Raw genomic sequence first — 27824 nt, 5'->3', positions numbered from 1 at the left:
ATTTGGCACGAAAAACAAATTTACATGAATTCATTAAAATAAAAAAACCCTTTTCTAGTTAGATTTTTATAGGTACAGAAAAGTTTTGGATCCCCGTTTTTTCGCAAATGGAATGTTTTTTCGTCTTTATATAGAAAAGTAGAGTATTTCGAGCTAAAAATATGAGTGTACATTTTCTTTGAAGATTTGAAAGTGCCTGTGGATTTAACCTCAAAAATCTGAAATGGGTGAGTGCAACATTTGAAAATGTGGTAAGGTGCTGGAATTCTAAGGAATCAAATCATTTAGTTTATCTTAACTTGAGAGGAGATTGATACCGCAAGATATTAAAATACTGATCATCCAAACGGGACTTTCTACCTTTTTGGGTGTGGTACCTACCCATTATTGCACCATACCGTACATAACCCTGCATACATACCTATATAAATAAACTACGAGTGATATTTTTGTTCTACCCAATCTGGCAATCATGACGTATTTTCCAATGAAAACAACTGAACTATAAAATCAAACGAATTCATATGTGTACACTGATTTTATTATTATAAGAAAATCACGATCAAACAACAGACCATCCCTTCAGATGGATTTTTATGATTTATGTCGTGTATAATTTATACGTCTAGATAGTCTCTTGTAGTTAGACAATCGATAAGAACTGGCCAGGAATATTAGTTTAGTGTGCGTGACAAGCTAGTCGTGATTTGTATGTCACTTTGTGTTAGTTGCGTGCATTGATCAAAATAGAGGTTAGTTCTAAACTCAATTTTATTCGACGTTTTTACATCTGTCATAGTCTATCTAGACGTACAAATGATCTACGTCATAAGGGCAACTAATTATTAATTCAAATACTTAAGTCTATACACATTTTATAATATAAATTTTACATTATGTACACCTGTAGTATAATAGAACATTAGAATATTAAATACATTATATCACTAATTATTTGCAAGACACCTTCTAGAAGACAGACATCAATTAAAATAAATTGATTCAACATCAATTCTGTAAACCGGGTTTATAGACGAGACGAAATTTTTAATATTTTGAAAAATATATATAAACATTTTAAGAATTAAATAGTACCTATGCTTATATTTGTATGAGATCCCTTGGCGTTAAATTTTCGTTCACATTTTATTTGGTATGAGTTTGAAGTTGTTTTGTCAAACAGTGGGAGGCTCCTTTGCACAGGATGCCGGCTAGATTATGGGTACCACAACGGCGCCTATTTCTGCCGTGAAGCAGTAATGTGTAAGCATTACTGTGTTTCGGTCTGAAGGGCGCCGTAGCTAGTGAAATTACTGGGCAAATGAGACTTAACATCTTTTCTCAAGGTGACGAGCGCAGTTGTAGTGCCGCTCAGTATAGCGTATCAGTTGCCATCAGCTGAACGTCCTGCACGTCTTGTCCCATATTTTCAAAAAAAAAAATTAAACTGACATGGTTTATTTATGGTAATAGCAAAACAAAAATACTTAGCATGGCAACATACACATTGTTACAAATAAAAATAAATAAATTATTACATTTGAATTTTTATACGATTGTTCATCGAGTTTTCTCATTTTGGCGCCAATACAATAATTGTACAATATTTTGCGATATTAGAATGGAGTGGGGTGATAAAGAGAACCGAATCGCTAAGATTGCATTACACAAAGTAGGTATGGAGCCAAATGCAATTTCTAGAACTCCATACGCTTCGTATTAGTAAAATGTTGGTGTACCGGGCTTATAGGTACAATGAGAACTCTGTTTGTGGCAGAAAAAGATCTGTCCGTCCACGTAGTGTTCGTACGAAAAAGGTGGTCAAAGCAGTAAGGGAAAGAATTAGAAGAAATCCTGTCGAAAGGAGATGAAGATAGCACCTAGAACCATGTTGCGTATTTTAAAAGATGACTAAGGACTCTTAATCTTAACTGATAATTTAAAAAAGAATAGGGTGGTAAAATCGAAACAACTACTGAAGCGGTACACAAAGGGAGGTCATTTCCCTAAGTATTATTATACTCTTTGTCAAAATGAGAGCAGGTCTCCCTCACCACCGTAGATAGAAGATGAACAGTCTTCTACGTTTTTTTATACAAATATGTTGACAGTTGAAGGCAGATATCATAAATACAATTTTGACATAAAACTTATATTAAGAATATAAATTTTTGCTATTTTTTAATACAGGCAGTATTAAAAGAAATGTTTGATATATAATTTAACATAAACACAGGTGTTTAAAATTATCGACGTAGCTTTTTAAGACTACTTAATTTAATGTTTCATAGGGCATCGCAGTTTTGTTATGTGACCGCAAAAAAAAAACCACACTCCATACAAAAACGGGACATGTATTTTATCGACAGTTCATATTTTTTTTCCAAACACACTATAAGTAGAACATCGATTTATGTGATAAAATGTAAAAACCACAGACAATAACTATCTATAGTTATGTATTAATAGATTGCCATTGATTAACTTTGCTATAAGCATCTTTACAAATGCACGTAATTCCTGAAAAACGTTCCAAGCCACAAACATCACATTTTAAAGAATTCATGTTTAAAGTTTAGAAATATTAGTGTATTCCATACATGTTGGGTTGGGCTACTTCTAGTGACAGTGAGGCTGCCATTTTTTGTCCGTTAATATGAATGACGTGACCAATTATGTGTTCTTAACTCAATTTCGACATGATTGTGATTTGGAAAGTTTTTCTGGAAATACTTCCAAATATAAATTGAAGAAGTGATAAATAATAATATAGTACATACTATTAGTGTTATTATTATAATTTATTAGTGGAACTCGATCTTGGGACTAGTAAAAGTATGCTGTAATAGCTACAAATCTTCTGTCAAGGAAACTCTGTTCTATTTCAACTGTGCCGCCATATTGTTTTCCTATCGCCAGAATCTGTAATAAAATACCACATTACACTAAATAAATAAATTATAACATAGTAGTTTACAATCTATGAAGGTCAATATTTATCATCTACCTTAGTAAAAATTCAGCTTTGATATGATTGTACAACGGAAATTAGGTTGCTATAGGTAAAAATACTACAAAATTGTTTAAACTTTTCATTCTAAATAAGGATACACGACATTCAATTTAATAAAATAATATTTTCTCAGAGAAAATTGTTTTAAATACTTTTATTAATTTACCACTCAACTAATATGAGATTATTTTTCTTTTAAAATATGTAAACACTATTTTTCAATAAAATAAAACATAAGCATATTTTCTTATGACAAATCGTTATTACAATAGTAGATGGACTGGCCTAAAGCGAAAGTAGCCCACGCAATAGAACCAAGAAACAGGGATAATGATAACAACGATACCAAATAATGCAATTTGATTGGCCTCAGAGAGACAAAATACGCAAAGTTATAAGGTATATTTGGCCACTATCCCTTAAATAAGCACCTGTTTATTATTGATGTGATAGCCATGCGTGCAAAGGATGCAAGTGAGTAAAAAGAGTGCAGAAATGGCGGCGGGCATGGATCGTTAAATCTTTTTTTTTAGGAGGACAAACGAGCGTACGGGTCACCTGGTGTTAAGTGATCACCGCCGCCCACATTCTCTTGCAACACCAGGGGAATCACAAGAGCGTTGCCGGCCCTTAAGGAAGGTGTACGCGCTTTTTTTGAAGGTACCCATGTCGTATCGTCCCGGAAACACCGCACAAGGAAGCTCATTCCACAGCTTCGTAGTACGAGGAAGAAAGCTCCTTGAAATCCGCACTGTGGAGGACCGCCACACATCCAGATGGTGAGGATGATATCCTAACTTGTGGCGTGTCGTGCGAAGGTGGAATCTTCAGAATAGAAGCCTGCAGCAGTCTAAAAATGAGACGTAACCATCTTATGACTCAAGGTGATGAGCGCAATTGAGGTGCCGCTCAGAATTTTTAGGTTTTTCAAGAATCCTAAACGGCACTGCATTTGTAATGTGCAGGAAGTATCAATTACCATCAGTTGAACATCGTGCTCGTCTCGTACCGTATTGTCATTAAAAAAAAACGAAATCGTGACTTACTTGATCAGTTTTAGAATTGCGGGGTAAATACAGCGTCACGTTAGTGTTGATGCCCCTCGCCACTCGCACCAGCTCCGACGCAGGCTGTGGTGCTAGCATAGTCTCGATGTCGTATTCAACATTCTAAAATTAAATTATTACCATTATTTTTAAGTGGGATAGGTTGTGGGTAGGGATCCCTGAGATGGGTTCTGGTTTTGAATCCAGATAGATACAAACATTTGTATACTTAACCCCATAATATTCATATTTTTCTATGCAATAAAGTAACAAACCCTAGAGAGATAATATGTACTTATATGCAATAAACTGCAAAAGGTAAAAAAAATCCATGTAAAAATTATTAATGGCATACTATGGCTGGTATATACTAGTGTATAGTTGCTGAGTTGTTATCAAGAGCGCAAAAAAAATTTGCTGGGAGAGTTTCTTGCGCCGCTTCTTCATTTTTGAGAAAATAAATGCCTTTTATGCCTTTATTGGCGCGCAATCTGATCCTATTGTAAAAAATTTGACAAAATATGGTGTAAATTTGTACCTAAATGAAAAAACTCTAAAGAATTCTAAATCGTTCTACCCCTGCGGCTACTTACTATAAAGAAGCCGCAGGGGTAGATATTGTAACAAGGAGTTCTTATCTGCACATAAGAAATCAATGTTATGCGGTTAAATGTAAAGATTAAAAAAATATTTTAAATAGATTGAAGTGACGCGAAGAAGAACATAGCCGAATGGACAGATTAGATCATGAAGTGAACGTAAAAACGGTCCGCCTTTGGCCTAGTATTGAAAATAAAGTTAACAAATGTTTATTATGAATAACTTAATATAGTAAAAGAATATATGTATTAAAATAAAAAGACTATTTTATTATACAACGATCCCGCGTGTGACGGAAGGGCTCACGCGTTACAATCTTACAAGAATATCTTGCACCACTCTCTGCTTTAAGTGATTCGGGTACACCGCATTGCATATGCACAGTGCTCTGCTTTCCGAAACCATGAAAAACCCATAGATCATATTTACGTCTAGATAGACTATGACAACTGTGTAAACGTCGACAAAATTGAGTTAACCTCTATTTTTAGCAATGTACGCACACTAACTCAAAGTGGACTTTTGTTCAACGCGTGGTTGAGAGAGGTTGTTGAATTTAGGTTATTTTTTTGTTAACGCTGATCGTGGTGTTTGTGAATCTGAATTTTATTGTTAGTGTTGTTTTGGTGGTGGTAGGTATAATTATTGTATGTAAGTATATGGTATTTTTGTAATTATAAGTGGAAGTGAGTATGGAGGAGCCGCCTGATGATGGGGGGGGGGGGGGGATACCCCCAGACAAATCAAGAACTTTGAAAAGAACGGCAGAGATCGAAATAACTAAACCCGATGGCAAGAAGATTAAGACACCGGCAGAATCGATCCAATCAATTTATTCAAAACCTGGTTTTGACTCTGATTGTAACCTTAAATACTCTGATGAAGACAAAGGCCCATTCTCTGTGTATGTCTCTAAAATTGAACCAGACCCCGCGTCGGGATACGCATTGAAAATCCTTAAATTTGCACAATTCCTCCACAAAAATAATATAACCGGTATTAAAGAGGGAGGCATTAAGAAACTTGGCCGCAATAAGATCTCAGTTGATTTTATTTCAGCTGAAAAAGCTAACAAATTCTTAGACTTGGATATTCTAGAAAGTAACAAATATTCTGCGTATATTCCGAAATTTCAAATATTTCGTATGGGGGTGGTCCGCGATATACCTACAGATTGGTCCCTCGAAGAACTTATTCAAGGCATAGTGGTACCAGTAAATTGTGGAGAGGTAATTCGAGCGAGAAGGCTAAATGTTAAGGTTAGGAATGATGGCATCACCACATGGGTACCTTCCAACTCAGTGGTACTAACTTTTTTGGGCCAATCCCTACCCGATAAAGTATATTGCTACCATGCTTCTCTCCCAGTTTCCCTTTACCAGCTTCCCACGATTCAATGCCGTAACTGCTGCAGATTTGGGCATATAGCTAAAAAATGTAGATCTCAGCCACGATGTTATAAATGCGCTCAACCTCATTCCGGAGACTCTTGCAAAACTAATGACTTGGAGGCTTCCTGCTTCCTTTGTCGTGGTGGAAGTCATATGGCCATCGATAGTAAATGCCCCGAACATGCTCGCCAAAAATCGATTAAACTTGTTATGTCACAGGAAAATATAAGTTATTCGGAAGCCTCAACCAGGTTTAATAAACCAAGACGACTTTATTCTGAGGTCTCCAGACCCCATCTCTCCCCTGTTACTCCTCAAACTTCTCAATCCCAATCAGCGACCTCCACTCCCCGCACTTCTTCAACATCTTACAAGAAGACATTCTTACTCCCAGCTAAACCTAAACCAGTTTTAGGGAAATCTTATGACCGTCAGGCTCACCAAAATATTATCTCCTCTCCTTCCTCTTCCCAGCCAAATGGCTGTGCCTTACAGCTATTGCCATCTATAGAATCAACCCCTCTCCCCACTCCAAATGATAATCTTGCTGAACTACTTCTTTGCTCTCTTATTAATATGCTGTCCAAATTCTCGGACGCCTTACCGAACAATGTCTCTGCCCTGGTTGAACAGTTACTTGAAGTCCTTTCCCGCAATAATGGCTCCTATAGGTCTCCAAATTCTCCAATGGAATTGTAGAAGCATTCGCCGTCATAAACATGATTTGTCATATTTGATTAATCGACACAAATTGTCTATCCTTGCCATTTCGGAGACGTGGCTCATGCCTGGGTCCCATTTTAGGATTTCAGGCTTTTCTTGCCTCCGGGATGACAGGGATGATGGTTGGGCAGGCTGCGCACTGCTGATCAATTCATGTATGACATTCTCCCAAATTATTTTGCCTATACATAATCCAGGTTTACATGTAGTAGCTGCCAGAGCTGCTAATAATAATATATCTTTTGTTTCTGTTTATATTCCTCACCCCAATTCTAACATCATTCTCGAACTAAATACTATCCTCTCCTCAATACCTAGCCCCATGGTGGTATTAGGTGATTTTAATTGCCGACACACCATCTGGGGTTCTCATTGTATTGACCCATCTTCCTCGTTCCTTTTAGATCTTCTTGATGACATAAATTTATGTATCCTCAATGATGGATCTGCCACTCGTAGAGTTTCCCCAGCACAAGTGTGCCTGACCTTTTTCTTGCATCTCCTTCTCTAGTCTCCCTCTTATCTTGGCTAGTGCTACCAAGTTCATTGGGTAGTGACCATTTTCTTATTATTATATCTTATTCCCATCCATCCCCCCCCTTTTCTCCCTCCCAACCTCTCCTCAAATACCGAGTCGCCAATGCCAATTGGCATCAATTTTCATTGCGTATGGACTCAGAAAGTGATTCTTTTACAGAGATAACAACATCTAATTGTCTCCAGATATATGAGAAGTTCATTTCGTCAATTTTACAAGCTGCTAATGCTTCAATTCCCTTAAAAAATCCTGACCGAAAATTTACTTCTTCCCCTCCTTGTTGGGATGCTGAATGCTCCGCCATGGTCCGATCGCGAAAAGAAGCTGAGAAAATATTCTCCACATCTTGTAGCATGGTAGATTTTATTTCCTTTAAACAGATTTCTGCTCGCACATCAAGACTTCTTTCCAAAAAGAAATCCCTTGGATGGCGTCAATTCTGTGAATCCTTATCTCCTCGTTCCCCTCTTTCCCTCGTTTGGAAAAATATAAAAACGTATCGTAGAGGTTTTGACAAGCCGGAAATTTCAAACAATGACCCAAACTCTTTTATTAATGACTTCTTTACATGTAGCTCCTCCCTACGTCCCTGAATCTGATTGCCTTTTTACTCCCGATCCGATTTCTACCCTCTCCGACTCAGACAAAATGAACGATCCTTTTTCCTTCTCCGAACTAACATCTGTTCTTGATCACCTTCGTGATTCCTCTCCTGGCGCGGATGGTATACCTTATTCCTTCATTTGTAAATCCTCTACCACTAGCCAAAAAGTCCTTCTTAATATTCTCAATTCGTTCTACTCCTCCTGTGTAATCCCTAGTTCTTGGAGAACACAAATTATTATACCCATCCTTAAACCTGGCAAGGACCCATTGGTTGCTTCCTCCTATCGTCCCACTGCTTTGTCGTCAGTTCTGGCCAAAATTATGGAAAATTTGGTGAAAAAACAGATTAGAATGGATAATAGAAAATAAAAATCTCCTTTCTAATAGCCAATATGGCTTTAGGAAAGGTAAGGGTACGCTGGACAACCTAAGCATCCTTACTTCTGAAATTCGTTTAGCATTTTCTAGAAGCGAGCATGTTGTTAGGGTCTTTCTAGATGTCTCAGCGGCATATGACAACGTTTACCTTCCTCTACTCAGGCAAAATGCACCAGCTGAGTATTCCGGTTAGATTGATCGATATCATTTGTAATATGTTAATGGGTCGCTCTATTTCCGTCCGCCATCAAGGAACCCTCCTCCCACCTCGAACTGTCTGGAAGGGCCTCCCACAGGGTTCGGTGTTAAGTCCTATCCTATATAATATATATACTTCTGACCTAGGCCTTACTGTTAGCCCATTCTGCAAAATTCTTCAATATGCTGATGATATAGCACTACTCCATCTCATCTCCTTTTAACTATTCATCATCTTGCTTAAATTCTGCTTTATATTATCTGAATCAATGGCTCTTAGACCACAACCTCACTCTTTCTGTCCCCAAATGTACTGCGGTTATTTTTTCCCGAAAACGCACTATACCGGTCATAAATCTCTGAGTAGGTGATGAATCAGTCCCGTTTAAGGATAATGTTAAATTCCTAGGTCTTTTTCTTGACTCTAAGCTCTCCGGTATTCACCACTTGAAGTACATTGTTAAGAAATGTGAGAGGGGTGTAAACGTTATGAGGGCCCTTTCGGGGGTACGCTGGGGTGCCCACCCATTTTGTCAAAAACTTTTATACAATAATAATAATAATAATCCTTTATTCAACTAATAATATGTGGTACAAAATGTTTTTGTGCCCTACCCTCTGCGATAGGATACCCTGAGTTGCAGAGGCTAGGTCCTTCCGAAAGGCTATCCATTATTAAACATAATTAGCAAACTCACTAAAAAGAGGTATGTGTGTGTGTGTAAGTGTGTGTGTGTTGCTGTGTGTGTGTGTGTGTGGTTTTTTTTTTAAGTATTTGTTAGTATGTCAAACTGTGCACAAGATTAAATAAATGTTAGTAATTGAATATTAAGTTTTAATTTTAAGAACATTTTCTGTATCTTCGTATTTTAATACTATTAGCCATGATTTTAAAGTTTATCATTAGAATTTATATTACTTTTTCATGAAATCTTGAAATTATTCCATAAATATATTGCTGACGGACACTAAGAAGTTTACTCTCTTCATGTAATTGGTTGGTTGGGTACCTAAACGGCTTATTGAAAATTGTTTTTAGTAGAGTTCTGTGCGCTCGTTCTAACTGAAGCATAAACGTTTTGCCAGCTCCACCCCACGCACAAATGCAATAGGTCATGATTGGAACACAGAGAGATTGATACACCATCATAGTTGTCTCGACTGGTGCCACGTCTCTTAGGTTTCTAAATAATGGAATGAGACGTTTTATTTTATTTTTTGTATTATAAATGTGGGCCGTCCAATTAAGGTGTTCGTCTAGCGTAGCACCAAGGTATTTTATGGTTTCCTCTTTGGCTAGGATGTTACATTTACAATAAGATCGATTGTTTTTCCGGTTATTGTCCGTCAGGATTATTTCTGTTGGAGATATTGAAGCACATATATTTAGTCTTAGCAGTATTGACAGTTAGTAAACTATTTTCCAGCCAAGACGTGATTTGGCTCAATCCTTCTTCAGCTAACGATTTCACGTCATCCCACTGATTTCCATGAAATAAAACCACAGTATCATCGGAAAAGCAAACGATACGTCCTGATGTGGGAGAAATCTTACAAAGAGGGTTGATGTAAGCTAGGAATAGTGTAGGGCCCAAAACACTTCCCTGGGGAACTCCATAGTCAATTGTGATAAGATCACTAGTAAGATCGCCTATCTTAATACACTGCTGTCTTCCATTAAGATAATTTTTGAACCAGTCCAAAGCTATTCCTCTAATTCCCAAATTGGAAAGTCTGTTGAGTAAGATAGGAATTGAGACTGTATCGAATGCTTTTTGCAGATCTAGGAAAACGCCTATGCATTTATTGCCACTATCTAGGGTACTAGTGATATATTTAGTAACCTCAAGTACTGCATCCAGAGTAGATCGATTTGACCGAAAACCAAATTGGTTTTGCGCAAGTAGCTTGTATTTTTCAAGAAACTTGGTTAATCTGATATTAACTATTTTTTCCAAGATCTTACTAAAAACACTCAGCAATGATATGGGTCTATAGTTTGAAGCAACTTTTTTGTCACCACTCTTATGAACCGGAATTACAACTGCCTGTTTAAATACCTCTGGGAAAATGCCACTAGAAAGACTTAAGTTAATTAAATGAACAAGCGGTTCTAAGAGTAAATTCATAAATCTCTTAACAAAATAAGAGTTAATTTTATCATAACCTGATTTAAGTTTGAGAATAATACATTTCACTTCGACAATATCAGTAGGGTATAGCATAAGAGATCCGAGAGGATTATTTGAGGCCATATCAGAGCAATCAATTTTGTGTTCGCCTAGTTTACTAAATATTGATGAGGCAAGGTTGTTACCAATATTAGTAAAGTATTTATTTACTTCTGCTAATGATTCTCTTAGGGTAGACTTAGTATTCAATAATTCAGTTGGGAGATCATTAGTAGTAGGTAAATTACAAATTTCTTTAATAGTATCCCAAGTACCTTTAGAGTTACCCGTGTTTTGTTCTAATTTTCCTCGTAAGTATTGCCGCTTAAGTGTTTTCAACAGTGAGTTACAGATATTTCTATACCTAGTATAAGTTATCCTATTTAGATCGGATGGCGATTTTTTAGATACTTTGTACAGGCGATCTCTTTTCCTCATACACTTGAGAATACTATACGTAATCCATGGTTTGATAGGTTTAAATTTCTTAGAGACAATTGAGATTAGCGTATTATTCGAAATTAATTCTTGAACATTTTTTACGAGATAGTTTGCAGTATAATTAGTATCGTTTGATTTATAAAAGCTTTCCAGGTCTAGTTTTCTTAAGCCTTCCTGCATGGCATCGTAGTCATATGTGTATTTAGTTTGGTATTTTAGCGAGGTATTAATTATTTTGTTGTTTAATTTAAGGTTTAATAGAATAGGAGCATGATCTGTAATATGGGGTTCAAAGACAAATGTATGGGAATGTGTTATGTTCTTTATAGCAAAATGATCCAGACAACGCATTTCTCTCGTAGGGCAATCGATTGCTGGTACGAGGGCGTTGAGAGCAAGAATATTTTGGTATTCATGGCTATAAGTGCAAAGACTATCCGGAAGAAGGTCTAGATTTAGGTCACCCGTTAAAATAATTCGTTTATATTTAGCACTTTCTAAGAACATACTAAAAGAATCTAAGAACGTCCGTGGATTTTTGAAGGCCGCGGGTCTATATATTGCTATAATATGAATATTGTTGTATGAAATAACAAGACAGTTAGCCTCCGAAATTGAAGTCTCAAAAGATGCAACGTTCAAGTAGGTGGCTATGTAAACAATAACTCCATCATTTTGATTATAGTTATTTTGTGTATGAGCACTTGAGTAGTCCGCGATAAGTGGGGGATTAATTACATGTTTTATCCAGCATTCAGTCAAAATAATAATGTCTGGTTTAAGTTTAAGACGGGTTATAAAAATAAGAAAATCGTCTAAATTCTTGTTAATACTTCTGATATTCATAGTTAGTATATTAAGATATGTTGAGGTATTATCAATGCTCGCTATGTAAGTGCTATGAAAACCATCAATATTAGCCACTTGTGTACAAGACACCGTGGTATGTCGATTTATATCGGATGCTAAATTATTTTGAAAGGGATCGAACGTAAAGCTAGTTTTCTAGAGGCCAATTTGGGTATTATAAAATAGGAAGTTTTATATAAACCTATCAGTAATATGATTAATTTAGTAGCGTATAAAGTTTTTATTTTAATATAGTAATACTTACGTTGCAATGATTTCGTTATTAAGTATCTCAATGGGAGTGCACGAAATAATTTATATGAATGAATGTAAATATTGTTAAGTAAATCTGTGATGTGTATAAGTTGTGTATAATTTATATTTGAACATGTACTGAGTTTGCTAAGGAGACACCGTCAGTTGTCAGCGTCACCGGTTGGGGTGAGGTGGGTGGGGGACGCGGGCACGTCCAGCAGACCGGTCGCCGGCAGTGCAGTGAGCTCCGTCAGTTGATGTTCGCTACGGACAAGCAACGCTGGTTCTGTCTTGTGTTTTCTCAGATAGATCTTGCCGCTTTTAATCCAACAATATTCGTAATGATGTGTTTTAGCATGCTGTCGCGCCCTGAAGTATAAGTATTTCTGCTTTGCGCTTAGCAGTTCAGATATATAAATATATTATGATTCGCCGTTCATACCAATGTGTTGAGTGCTTAGTTTATTGTGCTGTTTGATACGTTGCTTGACTGCGGAAAATAGGTCACGTTTATTGCTCTCATTGTTTAGTTCTATCAAGATATGTTTAGAACCCTGTTTATATGTATGTTTACGGAATATATGAGAGATGTAATGGGGCTTGAAATCAACGCTTAGAGCGGAACACAGATTTTTAACGTAATCCAGTAAGTTCTCTTCAGTTCGCGGTGGTACATTTCGAATTTCAATGAATTTCGATGTAATATAACTTTGCACGTCATCAATTTGCTGCTGCATATCATTAGAGCTCTTTGTCAGTGTGGCAATTTGGACTTTGAGTTGTAAGTTCTCAGAAAAGAGTTTTTTGTTTTGCTGTTGTATGTCATCATAAGAGCTTGACAAGTTATCTAGCGAGGCTTCATTTTTTTCCTGCTTTTTCTCTATAACGCTGAATTTATTTTTAATGACATTAAGATCCTTGCTTAAATCCTTTATTGAGATTGCAATTTTTTCCAAAACCTCATTTTTTATTGTACTTATGTTAGAGTTTACCTTTTTTAAGAAGCTGTTAAACATTTCCTTAAGTGATACCGACGTAAAATTCACTTCCTGTGAGCATAGTTTCTCAAGCTTAAGTTCTTCGTCGCTTGATGGGACCTCATCCGTGTCATGGACAGCTGCCGCTACTGGTGTGTCGTCTCCACGTCGTCCCCGCGGTGTGGAACATTTTGCACATTTCCATGTTTGGGACTTTTTAAATTTATTATATGACACAGTATTCACGTTCACACATCTGCAGTGATATCCCTTTTTACAGTCGCTGCAGGTCAGAACGTTATCCTTCAATACCTTGTTACAGCCATCCATATTGCAAGTATAGAAATTGAACACTACACCCAACTTTGACACGACAGAAAACACGTCTACACACTACAACAGCTCGGACGGAAGGGGGCTATCAATGCTATCGCTAAAATAGCCCTGTCCAAATTAGAGAAAATCCAGTCCAAATGCTTACGAATCATAACTGGTGCTATGAAATGTTCTCCCGTCAACGCTCTCCAAGTGGAGTGTGTAGACCCACCTCTCCACCTTCGCAGTACGTAGTTAGTTCGTCAGTACCTAGCCGATAGATTCCTAACTAAAGTAATCCAATTTAGCGCACACCCCCTTCTTGATATTCTGCACTATTTGTCTCTAACTATTCAAACTTCTTTATATTGGTCTCATGAAGATTCACCTCCGTTAATTAATTCTTATACTAAATTTAAAGCCTTTCCAGTTCCCATTTACCAATCAGCCTTATGCCCAGTCTTTGAAGTAGAATATCAGTCTCTCATTTTCCAACCTAAAATTGTCTTTGACTTTGGAATTACTAAACACTGCCCTGAAGCCAATAGAAAATTTAATTCCATTCTATCTTCTGATTGGTCTGTTTTTTTTTTTTTTTTTTTTATTTATCATATTACATATACCGATATAAAACTAGGTCAAATTAGCATCTAAAAAAAACCACAAAGGTTAACAACTAATGCTAATAAATTGGGTGACGTTGTACACGAACGCATCCAAATTATCCAACAATAGCTGGGTCGGGTCTGCAGTTTGGATCCCTAAGTTCCGTATAATTTTAAATTACAAAAGTCCCTCGCAGAATTCCATCTTTACTGGCAAATCAATTGCCCTGTCAGAGGCGGTGTCATATGTTGAATCACATAAGATCAACAGGGCTTTAATCTTGTCTGACTCATTAAGCTGCTTGTTGGACCTAACAAAAAATCCTTTCAAATCTTCAAACAACTTCACAATTAATTTAAGAACAAAGGCATCCCTGTACAGATGTCACATAATGGGAATAGAAGTTGCATTAGCTTGGATACCTAGTCATCTAGGGATAGCTGGCAATGAAATTGCAGACTCGTGCGCTAAAGACGCGATTCAGTCTGCAACATTAAAATTTAATTACTGTTTTCCTCGAGATCTACGCGCTATGTCTAAACACTTTCTGGATGATTCATGGAATGCTTTATGGCAAATCACAAAACAAACTAAAGGTAAATTCTATGGTTCTATCCAACCCTTTATCCCCTCTAAGCCCTGGTTCTTTCCTCAAAAAAAAAACAAAATAAACTTTTCACTTCTGTCATCATACGACTTCGCTTGGGATTTGTCTGTTCCCCATTATTTTTGGCCAAGATCCGGGTAAGGGACCATTCTATATGTGAATGTGGCCTTGAGGAAGGTACTCTTGAACATATTTTTTTCTATTGCCCTAAATTGTCAATTCCTTCATATGACCTTCTACCGAAGGATATCACTCGTCCCATCAACATCCCTTTTCTTCTTACTTTATGCCATTCCCCTTTCATAAAGATTCTATACAAATTTATCTCCCGCAATAATATTAAATTGTAATTTCTATCCTACATACTTTCTTCGCTTCTATTAGGCACATATTCCCACTTACATTCACACATTTCTCCCTTAAACTTAGATTAGATACTAACAAGGTAGTTAATATTGTTGTGTTATGGGTGTTTATTACTAACCGTACTAACTCTTGTTGCCTTTTCTTCAGTTCACAATAAAACCACAGCTATATCAACCGATCATTTCCTTTTAAATCAGCTCTTTATATACTTCAATCAGCTAAATTAAAATAAAAAATCTCTCCACCTTGACGTTGGCCGAATCGTCGACATTCAGTCGACGGAGCCAGTTATTTAAAAAAAAAAAAAAAACTCAGTGTCATACAAATCGCGAGTTTAAGACGTAGCTTGTCACACACACTAAATTAATAAACCTGGCCTGTTTTCATCAGTTGTCGAACAGCAACAGGCTCTATCTACGCAAATAGATTATCTAATGAAAAACCGTTATGTTAGTAAAAACTCACAAAAAACTTACGTTAGAGTAATTAGGTCCACCCCAGGGCGGGCTCAAGAACACCATTTCTGCCGCCAAGGTTGGTGCTAACTCAAAGAAGTCACCCACAACGAATTCTATTTTATCTTCCACACCATACACTTGTGCGTTGTGGCGGGCCATTTCGACTTTCAATGGGTCTATATCGATGGCTATCACTGAAAACAAATAACTTGACATTAAATATAGTTCATTGCAATGTGAAGTTTAGTTAGAGGTCCGGGTTTGAATCCCGCATCGTTCATATTTCTTGATACAAATTCTTCTTTGTTTTCGCCTTATCGCGTTACGCGGGGTCGGCTTTTCCTATCAAGCGGCGCCATGTAGATCGCGTCTTCTTCACTGAGGCCTAGGCGTTTGATGTCTCTTAGGACATTTTTCATCCAGGTAGTTTGAGGTCTTCCCCTGCTCCTCTTTGTTGCAGCCATCGGGCCTACACATTACGTGTCCATACTATCTGAGCCTTGATTCTGATATTTAGTCGGTAATGGATGCAAATTAAATTTGATATTTAAACGTGTGAAGTGTGGGGAGTGTTGGAGATAACTAAAAAATAATTAATTGTATAGCAAAGTTATTCTAAAAAGGGGAGTGTTGGAGATAACTAAAAATAACAAATAGTTTAGCAAAGTAATTCTTAAAATGGGGAGTGCTGGAGATTACTAAAAATAACAATTTTTTTACTAAGTTATTCCAAAAATGGGAAGTATTGGAGATTATTAAAAATAACAAATTGTTTAGCATAGTTACTCTAAAAACGGGGAGTGCTGGGGATAACTAAAAATAACAAATAGTTTAGCAAAAATATTCTACAAAACCCTATCTCTAGTTTTTATTACCTTCCGAAATTTTCATCTGATACGAACTTGTGCATGTAAATGGACTCGTTGATTTTTTTTGAAGAAGTTACAGCTTGAAATTGTTTCGTGGGGATCATAATTTTTTTTCAAAAACCATCTAGACGCGATTACGAATCGAGTTCACCTCATTCATATTTTTCCGAAACTGCTACAAAAAGTTGAACAAAAAAACACGTTAACTAAACTACCTAAGTATTTATATATTACCTTTGTCGCAGGTGAGCGCGAACTGGATAGTGTTCCCGCCGGCGCCACAAAACGCGTCCACTACGCTCTCGTATCTGTACTTGTGCGCAATGTGACGTGCCACGCTCTCCGGAGTAACACTGAACCAACTCTCACGATCTAGCTTCACACCTTCGTCGAACCTTTAACATATTGTTACAATAAAGTGATCTACAGAATCTACTTTACAATTGATAACCTACTCAACCCCAATAATTTCATATAAGTAAATTTACTTAAGATGTCGTTCTTTCAAATCTAAAAAATTTGTTATTTGCCAAGTTTACCTGTGGAACAAGGAATGTCTTTTACTCCAATACTTCATCAACTTGGGTTCTCCTCTTAACTCTTCTGGTATGTGCTCTGCATTGCAATCTTCGATGTGCTTCAAACGCTTCTGTTTCTTACGTCGTTTCGTTTTATCTAAAAACAATTATTGATTCAGCCCATTATAATATATGAAGATATAGCCCATTTTAATCTGGCATACAATATTCAATGGCTTATTATTTGCTAACTATTGTTATTTTAGTCAATAAAAAACAAAGATTAAAAATATTAGTATCTTCACATAATATTAGTTTTAAACACAAGGTATCCAAATAAACTCATAATGCCCTTCTGTAGAACTGCATCTTTTAGTAGAAATTGTTACATGTCTGTCATGTCTGTGAAAATATATAATAAACTAGTGGACCCGACAGACGTTGTCCTGAACACACGTCTTAAATTTGAAAAATCGGTTCAGCCGTTAGGAGGAGTTCACTAACATACACATGAGCAGGAGAATTATGTAATATGGACTAAACCAATCTCAAATTCATTGAAACAAACAAAAAAATCATCAAAATCGTTCCAGTCGTTTTGGAGGTAGTTTAATTGTGAATCTAAACCATTCTCGAATCCACCTGAACACACACAACAATCTCAAATTCACTGGAACACACATAAATATCATCAAAATCGGTCCAGCCGTTTAGGAGGTAGTTCAATTGCGAATCTAAACCATCCTCGAATCCACCTGAAGACACACAGAAAGTTTCATCAAAATCGGTCCAGCCGTCTAGGAGGAGTTCAGTGACATACACACGCACACAAGAAATATATATATTAAGATTGCCCAATGAATTGAAAGATTTACCTTTCAAAGTTTTTAAATGAAGACTGCATCATAGCTTAAATGAATTTTTCAATACAAAATGAATAAGTCTATATGATAATAATATATGTAAATTAATATACTTTTATGACATTGAATTTGTTAATATTATACATAGGTACTAAATGCATTATTAAGTTATTTACGTCTCATATTATAATATCATTAAATTTTAATTTTATAAATATTAATGATAGCATTCTGAAATCCGACATGTTTCGGTATAACAGTAGTGTTTAGACAATTTTGTAACATATTTTGCATGTCAATCGACGAAACATGTTGGATTATCAATAATATTATGTTAACATCTTAAGTACAATGTTTCCTGCAAATAAAATTTCATTTCGCGATCTGTGCTTTTGTTATATATCTTTAAAATAACCTTTAATACATTTGCTCAAATAGTGGATTTTTCTGTGTGTTTAGTGTGCGGAACGTTATTCTTTTCCGTATTAGTGCTTAGTATTTGCTTCCGTGCGGACATTTCTTCACGAGTTCCGTTTTGTTGACCCCAGCCGAACAGTATGCCGTCCCTGATCTTCATCTGAAGATCATTGCTCATCCTTATCTTATCTTTATATAGAAAAATCAGGAAAAACCAGACACCGCAGTGTAAAGTAATCAATAGTCTTAATCAAACCTTGAATTTGCCCTACAAAATGATTAATATCACTCTCAACAATAATATTGTTCAAACTGTAAATACTTGGTAATAGGTACTTGTTTGGCTATTTTTCATTCCTTTCGTTTTTAAAAAGCTTCCTTCAATGTACCTATGAGCGGAATTGTCCTTGCATCATGTTTTCCGCACTCGATATTTTACACTTTCTCAGGAGTACCTATAGAAAAGGCTCCTTTTTTTATTTTTAAAATCTTTACTAATATTGTAATTGGTTCTCAGCATTGCAGAGCGTGAATTTGGGATCATTTTTTAAAATCTATAATGTCTGTCGCACAAATTAATGATTCCAACAATATCGACATCATATTCAAGGCTCTCTGGGACACATAGGATTTTGCAATTTTTTTTAAATTCAAGATGGACCTATTATTTGTTTCCTATGATTGTTCGTTTTGTTACTTATTTATTCTGCTAATCTTTTCTATAAAATCATAATAATAATATTTGCTAAGAAACCGGTAAATATTAGTATTAGGAAAGTAATAAATATGTTATGTATGACCCACTCAATATTTCTTAGATACATGAAGTACAAACTAAATTAAAGTTTTTATATTACCAAATGAAGCTTTCAGCTTTGAAACTAGTCCAATAAAAATAGGATATTTAATATAGTCATTAAATACTGGCTATTTTATTTCTGAAATTATATAATATACACAGTAATTAATATTAAATAAGTGTAACTAGTTTTACTTTTTTTCAGCATTGTATACTCTTAAAGGTTTGACGGTTTTCGTGAACCGGAGTTGCAAAAAAGTATTTTTTTTTATATAAGAGGGGGCAAACCGGCAGAGGCTCACGGGATGGGGAGAGGTGAGGCAACCGACCATGGACATCCGCAACAAACGGTGTCAAGAAATGCTTTTAAGGTGGGAGTATGCTTTTTTCTTGAAGGTCCCTAAGTCGTATCTATTCGGGAAAACCTCAGCCGGTAATTGATTCCACAAAGTGGCTGTGCGAGGCAAGAAATTTCTTGCAAAACGCGCTTTAGTACTTGGCAGGAGTGAACACTTACCATCACCCACAAGGTCATTTTTGTCCTCATATTTCATAAAAACAAATAAGGATTTTTTTTTACTTAAATATTCGTTATTACGATATTACAATATTTTGTAAAACTTACTAATGTTCTCAACAATATCACTGCTCTCCTTGTCACCTTCTAATTCTGTCCCATCGATGTTCTCACTTTTATCAATGCAAACATCTTTCAATAGTTCTTCATCTTCCTGTGTGTTTGCAATATTGTCTGAATGTTTTGGCACTTCTTCATTTATCACTTCCTTAATATTATTTTCACAATCCGATTGAATTTCAGGGCCTTCATCTTCTGTTAGTATATCTTGTTGATCATATTCCTAGAATTATATTTTAGGTGTTTTACGTCTAGTTATGTCTAGTTTTTTAACTCTGGTCAAACTATTGATATTACTTCTATGTTCTTCAATAAATGGGAATATGTATATATGTATATTAATATAATAATAAAAACTATTAAACGTCAATAAAGTAACTCAATCTTTATATTTTTTTTAAATAGCCAAAGGAGGTGTTTTGTTAAAATAATGTTGTGTGACATATTAGACATCACCAAATACGAAGAGAGTTTAAGTTGAACAGTAATTTGGTGAAATACTTTTTCGTCGTTAAATATATTATCGTTAAAAATATTTGACTCTTATTAAATCATGTGCATATACTTATATTATAAACATAAGAGGGCATATGACAAATGATTCTCACAGGGCATATGCCTATGAATAAAATATTTATTTTCTCAAAATTTCTTCTTATAGAAATATTTTTAATTCTAGTAAATCACTGCCACTTTTTCGAAACATACCACGAAGAAACTCCTGGTATTATATTATGTACAATTTCATGTCATAACGAACTCGAAACACCGCGCTAGGAAATTCATTCTACAATTTCATTCTATGTGGAAGATAGTTCCTTGAAAACAGCACTGGAATATTCTCGCCTCGTAAAAGCGCAAACTTGAGGCATCATGCATCCACATAGCCTTAGAGTGAAACCAGGCATCAAGGGGTTTAAGGTCTTAGCAGCAATCTGAATGCTGCAGCCTATAAGGAAGCTAGAAAACTACTAAAAAAAAGAACCCTAGGTATTAAATTATATTTTGTTGTGAAATTATGTTTTATGTTAGGTTCTAAACTATGGCTACTAACTAAATATGGGGTTTTATTAATTTTACCTGATCACTACAAGGGTTGCCTTGATCATCAAAGTAAATCTTCTTCGGTTTTTTGTATCTGGGTGGTCGAAGTTTCCTTAAACGTTTTCTGAAAACTAGTTCACCCAGTGGCATTTTACTGTGGTCGAATGAAAATCCCATCATTTCAAATGTTGAATTCACTCTTTCATTGAAAATTACACTTTCATCTATTTCATGACTACAACAAATAAGTAATTGTGAGATTAATAAGTCTGAAAATATGTAGTATCTAATATTTCATAGAAAAAGAGATTATGACTATACATATATAAACAATATATATCTGCAAATTTAGTAAAGGTAGTATTTATTTACAATAGAAAAATATAATTAATTAATTAAATTATATATAATGTTTTAGTTTTAACGAGTTTTAGTTTCCTTTAAGGGGCAGGAGGACAAAACATAAAGGTATCTTTGGTAGGTACCTGTTTTTCAGAGTGACAGCTCTTTCTTCAGGTGGGTTTTCATCACCATCTCCTTCATAATTGTATGTATTGCTATCATTTGATCCCTGTTGAATGTTTGCTATATTACTGCTGGCAGAAACTGTATCTGTGGCTTCATTGTGCTTTGTATTTGTGTCATTACTATCATTGTCACCAGCATCCACTGGCTCATTTGTGTTGCTAGATGTGTCTTCTTGTGTACAATCTATTTCTTTACAATCACTGAAAGAATACAGTTCATTTATCTTACCACATATTCACAAGAGAATGCAAAATGTAGTATCTTTGCTATCTCAACTGAGCTGCTGGAAACCCAAAAATTCAACGTGATTTCGGCCCATGGATCAGCCTACAACTCCGGTTTGGAAATGTTACCAGTATTCTGGTACATTACATGTACCTATACAAATTGTAATTGTAACTAAAGTTTATAAACGATGCGGGCCTCGAACCCGCGACCTATCGGGTTCCGTCCGAGCACTTTTATCAACCATTCGAGTGACACTTGGTTATCTTGGTATGTCTTGTTCATCTCTCAAGTTGTGGTTCTATCTACAGGATCTACTAAAGTAGAAACTGAAAGCAGTTCATAACCTGCTCAACTCCAATAATTGCATAGTAGGTAGTAAATTGACTTGAGATGTCGCTCTTTCAAATCTAAACTATTTGTTATTTTTTTAAAGTGACATCCCTCATTTTTGGCATTAATTATACAAATTAAGTTTGTTATCAAAATTAGTGAACGATACCGGAATCCGCACTCCGTAGTAGTCGCGGGTTCGAGTCGATTGTTTACATTATATGTAGTTATATTTTGAACATTTTGTGTAATCATATTTTTGTAAAAATTGTCAATATAATGTACATTTTTACAATGTAAATAAATGCTGCACTTTAATATGATAAACATGTTTAAAGTATGAGGAGTATTGCAACTTTGTGTTAATATTTGATTTGGCACATAAAATGTAGAAACCAATTAATTAACAAGTGAATTTACAAGAATAATGTTATTAACATTCACATCAATCAACTAAGTTATTTGTCAGGAATGAAATTTTTACAGTGATTATAAAATCAATATTAAGTTTGTTTTCTAGAGAGATCTACTTGTGATGTAGACGGATGAGATACCAATCAACAAGACTAAGTTATTGCAGAGAGAACAAGCGAAAGAAACCCAGCTCAGTTACTGAAGGTATTGCCAAAAGAGTTGAAGTTCATACAAAAACAGAGAAAGTTTTATCTGGATAGGAATACAAGGATTCATTAATGTCTTGTGTGCTAACTGTATAACAGCCCACTAAATGGTGGTTTCATGCCGTTGCCATATGGCAATGTGAGCAGACAGGAAGTTAGGAGAGCAAGATTTTTTTTAAATCTTTTGATAGTACCAAACCCACTGTAAGAGAGCATATAATACCCTCCGTATTATAAAGACATGACACAACATAATCTTCAATCATTTTTTGACTCTTGGTTTTTATAATAATTAAATGTAAAAAATCTTACCCTATTTTCAATGCATACAGCTGACTCTTCAACTCATGTTTTATCAGGCAGTCTTTTGTTAGTATGCTGTCTTGTTCATAGTTAAGTTCACTATGATTTTCAGTTTGTGTTTCAGGTGTATTATGAGCAACTGTTTCTGTCACATTTATTCCAGGTTCACTGTAACATGAAACAGAAGAGCATCTACAATTAACATAATATATGTATTACCTTTAAATAATATATTTTTATTTCTGTAACTTTACCTGAAGTTTGGTGGAATTTCATCTTTTGCAGTAGCATTACCTACATTACGTGATTTATGAGGATTTTCTAAAGATTCTCTATCACATTCAGCATTTAAAGTTTCCTCATGAAGCAAATTTTTTAATAATGCACCGACAGAATTTAAAACACGATTAGATCTATTTTTATTTTTTTTAGACTTATTGATATTCACTTTTAATTCGACTTGATTAACTGGAGCTGTCACTTCAATCACTGAAGGTAATTCTTGCGAATTCCCTTCACTGTTTTCGCAATCAACATCTAGACACTTTAATTCTTCAGTTTTTTTGTTTGCTGGATGATCAACATTTATATTTTCTTTCTGATTATTAAAAGTACTATGGTATTCAATATAATTAGCATAATGTAAGGCATACACTTCTCCAAAGTGTTTTTTCCATAAGAATTGCCAGTATTGCTCTGTATCCAACTCTGGTAATTCATCTAGCCCACATTTTTCATCAACTTTTGCTATTCTTGTTTGATCATTGAACTGTTCGTCTGATGTAGATGATGTCACACTAAAGTCATCAGTTGGTGATGATTCTGAAGTGACATGACTAGATGTAGCATCATAGCTGGACATAGTAATCTTGGTGACATTAGTCATGGAATCAGTTCCTTGTATTGTCCAAGGGCTAATAATTCTCTCATGCTCAGAACATGACCTTCTTCTGTTGAAGACATTTACACCTTCATTATTGTTAAGTTGTTTTTCACTATTATTACTTATACTGTTTCTTTCACTGGAGCTATCATTTTTATGTGCTTTTTTATAAGGGTTAACTTTTGAGTCATATGACAGTTTCCTTTCTCTACCCTTTCCTGCATTTTTTATATTGGAATAAAATTCATCTTTGAATGAAACCTGTTCAGCTGAAATGTCTTTAGATATAGTGCTTTCATTGCTAGTTATATCATTATTTTCATTTAAATAAGCAGGGTTTATATAATCACTATACTTTTTTATCCATGATGCCCATATGATTCTCTCTCCATTAACAGCCCAGAATTTTTCCCAAGTACCTTCTGTTAAATAATTTTCCTCTGCCAATATTTGCTCTTGTTCAAGTTTCTCAGACTTATCATTAGTTGTATAGTCTGAATGATAATCTTGATAAGTTAAATCAGCTCCGCTGTCACTAGGCTGTATTGGATGTGTCACTAGACTTTGTAATTGAGTGGGATCTAGTTCATCAGTAGAACAATAGTTCTCTGTATGGGATGCACTACAATAACAGCTTGCATTGTCATCTTTCTGTAAATCAATAATCAAAATTCTTTATGAACATTAAACAAACATACTTCACAATTTTAAAGTTCATATATGTACATAAGAGGAAATGTTAATTGAGAATTGTTTTTTTGGAACATCCATTAAAACAAACACATATAAAACATTTATTACACTAAAATAGTGCAACTAAAACTATCCCATAGTCGGCAGGGCTTACAAACTGTCCCGGCATGCAGATCAGTTCGGTAAGGCAAGTGAGTACAATCAGATCCTGGTCCGGCGGGATTTTAAAAACAGATATAGCAAGGATTTAAAATATATTCATGTGTTAGTGTTACAGAAATTATACGGATTGCCTTCCCAAGGGGAATTAAATCACTTTTCATGTGTAAGTATACCAATTACTTAAAAATATAATAAAATGTTTTATGTTTGAGGGATGGCATTATGCATACTGTAGGTAGCATTTCACTAACTTTTTATTATAGAACTAAAATATTTATTTAGTTACTAACAGATGTTGTCTTAATTTTTCCATTTTGTGGGATGGTATTCTGCTGAATTTTTCTATTTTTTGGTAGTGTTCAAATGTTTTTTAAGGTTATTTTTTTTTTCGATTCTTTCTACTCTTCCTATGAAAAAAAAAGTGCATGTGCCTTTCTTATTTCACATTATTTTAATTTTACATTCCCTCAAGACAGGAGTGGGAAAGATAATGGATGTTCAATTAGAGACAGTGAAATAATTACTAATGATACCTAACAAGACATCTCAAATGTGATCACTTCAATTTAAAAATTATATCTATTTATCCAATAAGAAATTCATGATGCTTTCTAAAAGAGCTGTACCAACTTTTACCAGGAGTATTAATTTGGATTAATGACAATATGATTTTGTTCAATGACAACTTAAATCCTTTAAAAAAACACACAGCATTAGTTTTCCAAAAGTTTGTAAGCATATAGGTACACACTACATCCCAAGAAGAGACTGCTAGATTTACTCTTCTCGACAAAAACTAAATCTACCTACTTACAATTTTCCATGGAAAATATATATAATATATATTTCCATATTCTCCTGTAGTACCAGAGAAATCACAGAAGCGTTACTAGCCTTTTGGAAAGGTGTACACCTTTTTTTAAAGCCATACACTAATCTAGCTAATATGTATAGTTCAAAATCTGTTTTATAAGCAATCACTACCTACCATACAAAATTAGAGGTAAGTTACTGATTTTCTGATCCTATGTTATCTATGTTATGTATAATAACTATGCTATGTTATTAACAAAATACTAAGTCAAAGAAACTTCATTCAAAAAGGTTTAATCTAAGCACTTTTGAATAATCATTATAAATATTTAATTTAATTTACTGAATCTATTAGATCCTTGGAAAAAGTAGAGCTTGTGAGAAGAACAGAATATAATTTAAATATTAGTTGCAGCATCCAATATATGATGAAAATGCTAAAAAAAAAACTTTTAAATATCAATTTCATAAAAGTAATAGAAACTGTATATGGATGCATAAATTTTTAGAGCTTGAATTCACTGTTAAGGTGCCAGTGCCGGTGTAGAATGTACTATTACTTACAGGAGACTGTTAAGTACCACTTTTATTAGAAGATTCATTTACTTACCTCACATTTAACTTTATCTGAAGTATCAAGTGAAAAATGAACATGTGAGTGATCTTCAAACTCATGGCTCTGTGATACTTGGGCTGCATCAATATCACTCTCACTAACATATTCTTTATCTACATAGTATGTCTTCAGTTCATCTCTGCCAATTATTTAATAATAGTAATTAGGAGAATGTCTACACAGACTATTTCAATAAATTAAAAAGTAAGATTGGGTTATCAACAGGTTCACCAGCAAAATAAAAGAATTGTTAAAATTATCGATTTTCTGACAATAAGCACTGAAAAAAATACCTTAAATAAACTCTGCTACACAAACAATACAAATAATTTTCATCATCTGATTCCGAATCCTCGTCATTGAGGTTAAAATTAAATTCGGCCAAAGGCTCCCAGCGCTGGTAATAATCAAAATATTCAGACATCGGAACTTGTAAGTTTTGCTTATTTTAAAGTGAGGTTTTTAAGAATTCTGACTGGTGCAAGTCTAGTTTTCTTAGTGATACGCCATATCTATTTAAAATAATACACTAAAACACATAATTATTGTTATACTTAAACCAAATGTAATATGTATTATTCATTGTTAATATCCAATTATTGCCCCCACAGAGTACCTTTGTTTATACTAGTAAATTGCCCCCAATCAAAGAGAATTTAAACACTGCGTTCAAGAGACGGGAGTGCCATACAAAATAATGAGAAATGTCGCTTGTATGAAACGCGTACTAAATCTTGATACCAACATCACTAGAGATCACCTAGAGACGTAATAGTAGAGCTACCAATATAGTAAACCAATGTAAGGGTTGGAATCAATCCATAATTTTATCGATAATTAACTATCGATAATTATCTAAAAAATCAATTATATTTCCAAGTTTGCATTTATTATAATGTAAATAAATATAAATGTATTTGATGAAAACATACCGTTATAAATGATATCTTATTTATAATTCGATAATATTATGTATTTTCATAATGTATTTATTTCACGGAAGAGTTAGATTAATTAATCAATAGTAGTACTCTATCACTTTGAATCTTTCTTTTTTTAACACAAACGATCAGCAAGCGAGTCGAGCTTCAACAGTCGCATGGTTGCCTTCTAATACCATATTCGTACATTAAGTGAAGTAATATAAGAAGTAGTTGTAAATTCTAATAAACCGCTTATTGTAAAGACGACGTTTTACTGGATCGACCTTAAAAGCTTCAGAAGAGGGATTGCGATAACAAGGTAATGTATTATTTTTTTATTGACTCCACCGTCTTTTTGTTAAAATGTAGAATATATTATAAATGACTTTTAAAAGGCATGATACGTTTTTTATATTTTCTTAAATAAAGTTCTTGTTATCGTCCATTTGCCCACAAATATACATAATGTGAATAAGAATTCCCTGCATCTGTGTCCCTGATATTGGTGTGTTGAACGGTCTGTGATCCGGATCGCATCTGGCCAGGGCAACTCCCTGGTGATGCCACTGTGATTATGGATTGTTTAATAGTTGAAAATATTTGACTGGTTTGGAATCTTGACAATATTTGGTCGGGGCTACGCCCTGATAATAAAGTTGAGTGACTAAACTATTCAAATTTAGTGAAAAAAATAAAACTACCCACCTTTTCATTTATTTACTTATTTATTATTCCTACATTATATCGACAACTAACTGGGTGGCTTGGAGGTACAGAGCTATTTGGCTAGGGCCACTCCCTGGTAATAGTGCTGTGACGCTAAGCTATTCTGTACTGTGGATTTTACTATCATTTGCCCAGGTTACTCCCTGATATCGAAAGTGAATTCCCGGATGTTTGTGTATGATTTATATTTTTCACTCTGACATTGTATGTTAGCACGAGCATCGTTATAGAAGCGATGTTCTTTTATTATATATTTTGCGTAATTGAACGCCGTAGCAATAATCAGAGACACCGCAAATTTGATAAAAGGAACA

At 34.8% G+C, this 27824-nt stretch overlaps 1 protein-coding gene and 1 long non-coding RNA gene across 3 annotated transcripts in view; one reads left to right on the top strand and one right to left on the bottom strand.

Annotated features, from left to right (window-relative positions):
- LOC126970345 (uncharacterized) overlaps positions 1–27824 on the top strand; it is a 126114-nt gene that overhangs the window by 93329 nt on the left and 4961 nt on the right. The window lies entirely within an intron of this gene.
- Positions 524–26480, bottom strand: LOC126970287 (uncharacterized). Of its 2 annotated transcripts, none has more exons than XM_050816114.1 (12): positions 26155–26480; positions 25856–26000; positions 22949–24228; positions 22704–22886; positions 21171–21413; positions 20722–20920; positions 19630–19864; positions 16947–17082; positions 16642–16802; positions 15557–15732; positions 4060–4182; positions 524–2922 (listed from the first exon to the last, which is right to left on the bottom strand). In XM_050816114.1, exons 1-12 carry the CDS (start codon positions 26283–26285, stop codon positions 2827–2829), a joined length of 3108 nt encoding a protein of 1035 aa, XP_050672071.1. In that variant the 5' UTR covers positions 26286–26480; the 3' UTR covers positions 524–2826. The 2 variants fall into 2 exon arrangements, with proteins under 2 accessions (XP_050672071.1, XP_050672072.1); XM_050816115.1 differs by having other exon boundaries at positions 22704–22862; positions 26155–26479.

This window comes from Leptidea sinapis, chromosome 20 (genome assembly GCF_905404315.1).
Source record: "Leptidea sinapis chromosome 20, ilLepSina1.1, whole genome shotgun sequence".
Lineage (NCBI taxonomy): Eukaryota > Metazoa > Arthropoda > Insecta > Lepidoptera > Pieridae > Leptidea > Leptidea sinapis.
Note: the sequence above shows the minus strand (reverse complement) of the source record. Positions and strands in the feature narration are given on the sequence as shown.

Excerpts from the sequence above, each read along its gene's own strand:
- LOC126970287 (XM_050816114.1), bottom strand. The coding sequence starts at position 26,285 with ATGTCTGAATATTTTGATTATTACCAGCGCTGGGAGCCTTTGGCCGAA. Across the intron at positions 16,803-16,946 it reads AGACATTCCTTGTTCCACAG|GTTCGACGAAGGTGTGAAGC; the intron begins GTAAACTTGGCA and ends AATATGTTAAAG. Across the intron at positions 4,183-15,556 it reads GTGGACCTAATTACTCTAAC|AATGTTGAATACGACATCGA; the intron begins GTAAGTTTTTTG and ends ATTTAATTTTAG.